The sequence below is a fragment of the Asparagus officinalis genome, chromosome 6, assembly GCF_001876935.1.
Source record: "Asparagus officinalis chromosome 6, Aspof.V1, whole genome shotgun sequence".
Classification (NCBI taxonomy): Eukaryota; Viridiplantae; Streptophyta; class Magnoliopsida; order Asparagales; family Asparagaceae; genus Asparagus; species Asparagus officinalis.
This window is the reverse complement of record NC_033799.1, coordinates 75,341,583-75,349,841: the sequence shown is the minus strand read 5'-3', so window position 1 is coordinate 75,349,841 and position 8,259 is coordinate 75,341,583. Positions and strand designations below refer to the sequence as shown.

General features: G+C 37.5%; 1 protein-coding gene across 1 annotated transcript; it reads right to left on the bottom strand.

The window, feature by feature from the left end:
* LOC109845466 (BTB/POZ domain-containing protein At1g30440-like) lies at positions 182–7,760 on the bottom strand. Its single transcript, XM_020414713.1, has 4 exons — positions 7,128–7,760; positions 3,676–3,745; positions 2,381–3,583; positions 182–1,095 (listed from the first exon to the last, which is right to left on the bottom strand). Exons 1-4 carry the CDS (start codon positions 7,175–7,177, stop codon positions 529–531), a joined length of 1,890 nt encoding a protein of 629 aa, XP_020270302.1. The 5' UTR covers positions 7,178–7,760; the 3' UTR covers positions 182–528.

The window sequence follows — 8,259 nt, the reverse complement described above, 5'->3', positions numbered from 1 at the left end:
CCCCCCCCAACCCAAAAAAAAAGAAGAAGAAGAAGAAGAAGAAAAAAAAGTTCCTATTACATACAAAACAATGTACCTACAAAAGAATATAGGACCATGATTAAATTAATGTAAGTATTGGTAAAGGTCATTAAAGCGCGCACACGCCCAAAACTAAAGAAAACTGTCACTGCAACAAAGATGATGAAGATCTAGGTGTACATTATCTGAGGCCAATCTACAAACAGTTGCAAAACAATGTACCTACAAATCAACAGACAAAATACAAGACATTTTGTTCACACAGTTAATTAGCATACAGTTACACAGAAAATCAGCTACTCATGCCCATTTCACTTCGAACATCAATCTTCAAGAAAATCTACAAGGTAGTGATAATTCACAGCTTGGGTTGTCAGAAGAAGGGAAAAAGCGAACCAAGAAGGCAAAATGCTCATTGTACTACAAATACCATACTGATCTGATGTAGTACAATTAGCACTCTCCAAGCAGAAAACTTATGATTTTTTCAAAAGGGGGATAGAATTTTTACTCGCTTATCGATAGGTTCTTCCTATGTTTCGTGAGCTTTGATTGCACAAGCTTCTCCATCTTCCCACTCTCATTCCGTTGATTTTCGCTAACCTCGCCCTCTTGTGCAGTGCACATCTGAGACTTGATCTTGAAACCAAACTTCTTCGATATATTACTCCACCCGCCACCAATTTTACCCTTACCCAACTTCTCAATCTCCTGCTTCATATCTGAGCACTCCTTCTCGAGCTCAGAAACCCTGATCCTCATATTATCCATTCCAACCTTTAATACTTGATTCTCTCTGACAGCGGTGGCCCACCCTCCACCTCCATCGCTAGGGTTAGGGTTTATGACGCCACTTCTTAAGTGTCTGGAGCCATCGAGGTTTTCAGACATTAGGAAGCATCCCGCAATGGAGGTTCGGAGTTGGAGCTGTTCAAAGAAAAGGACTTGGACTATGATTCTGAGAGGGAGCCTCTCGTTTTGAGCGGCGTGGGTGCAGGCCTCGAGAGAGAGCTTTTGGCAGTCCATAAGTCGGCAGAGCTGTTCTCTCTCGGATTCTGATAGCCACGGGTGTGCCTGTTTAAAGTAAAAAAAGGAAAGCATATCGGTTTATATTTGAAGTAAAAAAAGGAAAGCGTATCGATTATAGAGTACTTTTAGGTGCATTAACATTGAGAATAATGAGTATCACGCGACATCTGAGAGGATTCTGAAAATACAATGATGTCACTGAATCTCAGCACCATCAGCCAAGAGAATAAAGAGGTAAACACTTGACTGAGATTCATCCACCGCATGTCAATAATATTCATTAATCTCATTAAAAATTGGCACTTCAATAAGTTATAGCTTATTAATGTACATATTAATTTTATGGTGCTCTCTTCCATCATGTATGTTAAACCTTTCCTAGATGAAAATGATTCTGTATACATAGTATATAATTTGATAGATTTCACCTACTCCCAGTATTAACATCAGGCTACCTGTGTTACACGGATACGGGTGCGGGTGCGGACACGAATGCGGATATGAGACACGGAAAAATTGTAAAATTTAGGATACGGGGACATGACTATGTACATACATATTAAAATTAATAATCTACATGAGCCCAATATTGTTGTTCATTTACATGTTATGAAAACTAAAATCCTTAATTTACGTTTCTTTTATCAAGTAGATTATAAATTGAAAAACTACTCATTTTTAACTAGATACTCAAACGACCCTTTAGAGTCATACTTATGAACTAGTATGTGCTAAAACAAACCTGTCCCGAGTCCAATTAATTGCATAATTTGAGGCGAAGTATACGACATACATTCAAAAGTGTATCACAAGTATTTTGAACTAAAGCATGTCAGTATACGTCTACAAATGTATGCATATATTCAAGACGTGCCTAAGGAGTGTCGAACACGGACATGGACATGGACATGGACAAGGGAGCCTAGATGAAGTATCCGGGTAACCTAGTGTATAACCTATGAAGCACGGACACGCATAACATGAAGCCGTGTCGTGTCGTGTCTGTGTCAGACACACGTGTCGAACACACGTATCCTATGTATTTTTTAGGATTTGCCTCGTGTCGGCGTGTCGGATGGCCGTGTTGGATCCGTGTCCGTGCTACATAGTGTATAACAAACAAGAAATTTGCTTAATCTTTGTAGAGCCTTCTCAACTTAGATGTTCACAACATGCACACACATATGCATGTTCTTTTTAACAGAATAGTTTCCCATGATTTAGCTGCATTTCATAATATTAATCTTTTTGGGAACGTTTTCATGTAAATGGAAATTTCTTATATGGTGTGAATAAAGGATTTTGTAACTATTGGCTATCAAATCATTACCTTCAAATATATATCGATTGCACGATACAGTCCATCATCCAGTGGTCGAGCATAATCAGGAACCGCAGCAGCCAGGGCCTGAAACTTTGACAACTTAAGATTAACATCCGAAGCAACCTCAGCAAGATATCCATCAATAAGCTTGGCAACAGTAGTCAGCGGCGTCAAAGACGGCGATGCCATCATCTGTTCATCTTCAACCAAACAAGGTGAAGCCCCACCTGTCGCCTGATCCATAGCCAAGAAGCGCTCAAGGATTCTTTGAACACAATCAACATTGTATAGGGTCTCCATTGAGTTCGAAAATGTGGGCATCAATAAATCCTCTAAATTAGCCTGATCAAGTTGAATCCCTATCCTCTCCTCCAAATTAGACAAGCAAGAATCGTTAGCTTTTAAGATCATAGCGATACGAAGAAGCCCGAACAAGAATTTAGTCGAGACCACGCCTTTTTCAAGAGGTAATAGCTTACAAATCTCTTCAAGAAGATCTCTCTGCTCTTCTTCGGTGGGGGCCGCTGCCAAAGCCATTGGAGCCGGGCGCCGTTTGTTGAGACCCGGAAGATATCGCTTTGCATAAAACGATAACGAGCCAGCGATAGTCTCTTGGCTAATACCTCGACATTCCATGACAGAGATCAATCTTTTATATAGAGGAAAGCTAAGAGATGAGACATCTTCATACCACCAATCTGAGCTAAAACTCCTTGGCCTAGCTCCCGTGCTAATTCCATTCCATAAAACACTCCCACCCGGGCTTTGAATAGACCCACGCTCCATCATGGGCCAACCAAAGAGGTTTGGATCGGTGCAAGCTTTGACTGCTAAAGACTCGATGCACCGCTTCACTATGTGGAGGTCGTCAGCATAAGGAAGGAGCTCATCACATGTTTGAAGTGATTTTAGTGAATCTTTCCAGCTACGGAGGACTACTTGGTTGAGGAAATTCTCGGTTAGGGAAACTAGGTTTCCTTCTGCGATTTCTTCAGTCATCTGGAGATGTTCGGCAGCACAACGTAGGTACACTACATTTGAAGCAGTTAGCTCGAGCTTCACGCCATAGCAGAACCTAGCGACGAGTTCAAAGGACTTTGGACCTCCGGGAATATCAGATAGAGTTATGATACAACCCTCCTCTTCTTCATCTTTTGATTTCTCTTTGATCAGTTTTTCTAATACGCCGCTCTTGGATAGAAGAGGGAACTGTGCAGAAAAAAAAATGTAAAAAGAACATGAAGTCATGAAACCAAGTATTACAAAAAGGCCCATCTTAGGTTTTAAGAAGGGAACTTTACCTTGTGGAGATGGAAGGACATGTCTCCAACTTCAACAGTGATATCACTTGGGAGACCGGTTGTGCAAAACCTGTAGTTAACATACGTAAATATGTAAATAACTGCGAAATTCAGTATGGTGTTATTAAAAAAACTCACAAAGAAACTAGCAACTGAGGAGAACTTCGTTATTTTGACATAATATGATTGGATCACGAGGTGAAGCAAAAGACAGGCATAGTTTATATACTTAATCTTGCACAAGCTATCCCCTTCCACATAAATGCAGCTCTATGTATAATTGTTAAGTGGCTTTATAAGATGGTTTGGCAGCAAAATCAACTGATACAGAAGAACACTTTAAATGTTGCTATGTGTGTAAATGTCGTAGCACAAATATTCAGCGAAATTAGTTTATCAGACAATCATAGCAGTTTATGGGCTCAAAACATCACAGAGAATTTTATAATTACCTGAATATTTCTATCATCCTACCTAAAGAAAATCTTCATTAATATTTTGGTATTCAACACTGTCATTCAGAATCTGAGTATGCCGTCATATTCAAGCTACAAGATAGCATATAAAAGAGGAAACCTTTTGGCTCTCACAGAGGGGTTAGTGATTTGGATCTTTAATTTTTGGAAAATTACTTCCAGATCAGCTCAGATAATGACAGCGTCACTTAACTTCCACCATATGAGTGTTAATGCACTTTGAAGTCCACTTGTTAACAAGCAGCACAATTGCTGAAGCAGTGATGCAGGTCCAATGATTTATATTCGATTTAACTAAACTTCCTTTACTATTAGACAAATTCAGCTTTTTTTATAGTGTTAGTCAAGTAGAACTTTTGTAGAACTAGAACTGTATTATTTTTTTGGTGCGTTAGTCAAGTAGAATTCTAGTAGAATTAGAATTGGGATAATTGGTCATAATTATCCCACAAATTATACTACCTATATATATAACCATAAGTTCTCCTCTCTCAATTGGAAAGAATACAATTGGGAAAAAAAGTGAAACGTCGCCTCCCTCCCTCTTGGTTAGTTTCTCCGCCTAGAAAATTTCTCTGCCATGAAGTCAATCATCCGTTCATTTTTCTGTCTTTACTTTGTTTTTGTGATGATTAGATCTTTTATTATTATCTTCAAGATGTATTACTTTATTGATAGCTTTTTGACGTTAAATTACTTTATTATTATTTGTTTGATCTAAGTTTTCTCTCCACAACAGTGGTTTAGGTTAAGAATATAGTGTTGGTGGGTTAGTGCTAAAGATATGCGGGCTATTTATGTTTTTTCTATAAGTTAGAAAGCAACTTTGCGATCACATTGATGATTAGATGTTGAATGGTTAATGGTGATATCTATTATTATTAAATCGGCTCAGTAAATTGATTGGGATATTTATAGTTCATCTGTCGATCATCTGTTTAGCGGCCATGGATGATTCCTGTGTACATTTCATTTATTTGCTGATTTGGTTTCAGCGATCATGATGAGATTGGTCCAAAGGGTTAATGGCTGAAAAATGCTTATTTTTCTTTCTTTATGATGTTATGAGATTTGAACTTCGACATTTATGATCCTCCACTAGAAGCTCCACGAAATATTGCTGATGCAGACGATGACTCCAATAAAGAAGACAAGTTACAGACTCAACGAGCAACTGTAGGAGCTTGGAGAAATTCTATGGCAGATGCCATGTGGGATGATAGAAGCCATGTGGGATGATGGAAGTCGAGTCACTCCAGGGATTTAGATTTTTATTTATTTTGTAAATTATTTTATTATTTGAGATGAATAGTGATGCTTTATTGCATTATATTTTATAGTTATTACTAGAATTTGCTTATCAATATTATATTATTTTTAATATATAATTATTAACAATAGTATTTTATACCCACCATTACCCCCACCAAATTATCCTACCAAATTATGCAACTTCATAATATTATCCATCATTATCCCACCAAATTATCCTACCAAATTATCACATTTTAAGAATTACACATCATTGTTCCACTAAATTATCCCAGTGTCAAAAAATTATCCCATTTTACTAATTATCCCAGTTCTACTTAAAAAGTTCTAGGTGACTAACCCCCCCTAAGAGAATTACCAAAATAATACATGCCTTGTGATGTAATAGAATGTGCAGTATCTGGTTGTATCAAAGCATATTTTAGCTCACATACAGAATAGGAAACGAAACACATTGCCATTAGAGAAGATTGCAATGTATTATGTTCTTAAAAATTAACAAAGTGCAGAAACCGCGAAAAGCAACATGGCAGATAGAGAATTCATTGTGAACACATGCTGGTAACAAGGATAGAGAGGATAGCTTATTAGCAAGCCATCTTTATAGCTAGAACACACTCGTCACAAGACATTCTGACATTTTTAAATAGTACACAGTATATAAGAAAAGTAAGCTGCTTTTTCAGCAAGTGGCCTAATTTCCCTGGACCTTTGCATTCTTTTCCAGTCATTTGATATTCTCAGTTTAGCTGCATGAAAATGCAAACTACTAAGGAAAGAGCAGAGAGGATAGTACAGAAAGAAGAGAATCAGATCTATAAATGTTTAATGACAAATGGACGAAAAAGTTTTTTGGCACAGTTTCTCCAGGATTTTCAACATGATGGCTAAAACATAACAGGATATCCAAAACACCCCCTTAGTCCGTAAATGAAGGTTAAATGAAATATGAATATCATCTAGATTAGCAGCATAAGATGCTTATGTGACTGTAAACATTTAATCACATAAACCACTAATGGTGTAGCATTTCTGGCTTAAGGACATTCACTATGACAAGTACGGACCCTGGACTCTTCGATCTTGGGCGTAAGAAAGGAACAAGAGTGAGCATGAATCTGATAACGATATATAGAAATGAGGGTTGAAAAAAGGGCTGGGGGATACTGATTTTGGATGTACTACTACTATCTGTGCTCTATTGTACTGAAGCAGGTGCTGCCTCTGAGATGAAGTCCGCTCACGCAATTTCAATCAAGCTAAAAAAAAAGTAGTTACAGAGACATCTATAAATTGTTGACTAAACACCTGTGAGCATGAACGTGTGTTAAAATTTTCATCCACCCTCGCAAATATATAAAATAAAACTTTTTGCATTATTTTTGGTTCTCTCAACTAATCTGTTCTGCTGCGTGCCTTTCAAGACGCCACTATACGGGCTACAAGATCATATTCAAGGAACATAATTTGGCTCTTACACAGCATATTTATACCCAACCACTGAATTAGCATCACTTAATTTTGCCCGGCAGAAAATAATAAAAATTTTCATTTAAAAGAGAATCAGGCCCATCCATCCTTAGAAAGTAGAAACATGCTACTATCTAAGAGCATAACAAAAAGCCATTTAAGAGCAGCATTTCACAAGAATTCAGAAAAAAAAAACGCAGCAATTGGTGCTACAAGATTGAAAATATCGCTTACCAAGCCTGCCCTTGCCGCTGAAAGGCATCGGCTTTCGATCCCAGCTTCATGCAGACCAAGGGGGGGTTTACAACAGAGAGGCCCTCAGAGAAAGAAGAACCCTAGAAGCCAAAAACACTGAAAATCCTGAGCCAATCTCCAAAATTTAAGACAAACCCAGACCAGCTTTCGACTCAAAGATCAAAAGCTTGCTGAAAAATCAGCCAAATGAACCTCAGAAGCCACACAAGGCTGCACATCCCCCAAAACCCACCAAAACCCTCTCATAAAAATTCAATTTTGATGCCAAAATTCTATATATATATATAAAAAAAACAGCCTAACTAAATCCCGGGAATAACAAGAAAAATACAATCTTGAACCGTCTAGAGGCCACCAAACCCAACAGGAACAAGAACCCAGATCACAGAATCCCCACCAAATCTCTGACCCATTTTCACCAAAAAAAAAAAGAAAGAAAAATGAAGAGGAGGGAGTAAATCCCGAAGAGGGCAGTTTCTATTCTGTCTTCAGTTTTAGTTTTTTTTTTTTTTTTTTTTTTGGTAATTATTTAGTTGAAGGGGTTAGAGGGGACCATTGACACCCACAGCCATAATACATCTGTCTTAAAAAGAGACAAAGGACTCAATGTTTGGGGAGGAGAACCCAATGGCTTCCTTAAAACAAAATTAAAATCACAAAATAATAAAACCCAACTTTTTTTAATTAAAAAAAGAGGAAGAGGTTTTGGCTTCTTTAACTCTTAAGCCCTTTCTTTGATTATTCTTTTTTTTTTTTGAGTGTTGACCTCAAAACACATAACTGAAATAGGTCTCATTTTAAGATAGTATTTATTATAACAAAAATCTCTCAATTTTTCTTTTTTACATCAGATAGATTCATGTTAAGAGCATCTCCAACAGGTTCCCCAAAATTTTCTCCAAAATGGAGAAACAAAAGTCATATTCTCCAAATTATTTTTGCTCCAACTCCAACAGCTTCCCCATTTTGAAAAATCACATTTATTACAATAATAAAACTCTCCCCAAAAAATTTGGAGAATGCTGCAGATTTGGGGAAGACTCCCTATTTTTTCTCCTCCTTCCCTATTTTGGGGAATGAGATGGGGAATCTGTTGGACCAAAAAAAAGCT

Excerpts from the sequence above, each read along its gene's own strand:
- LOC109845466 (XM_020414713.1), bottom strand. The coding sequence starts at position 7,177 with ATGAAGCTGGGATCGAAAGCCGATGCCTTTCAGCGGCAAGGGCAGGCT. Across the intron at positions 3,746-7,127 it reads CAGCGGCAAGGGCAGGCTTG|GTTTTGCACAACCGGTCTCC; the intron begins GTAAGCGATATT and ends TGTTAACTACAG. Across the intron at positions 1,096-2,380 it reads CAATCGATATATATTTGAAG|GCACACCCGTGGCTATCAGA; the intron begins GTAATGATTTGA and ends TACTTTAAACAG.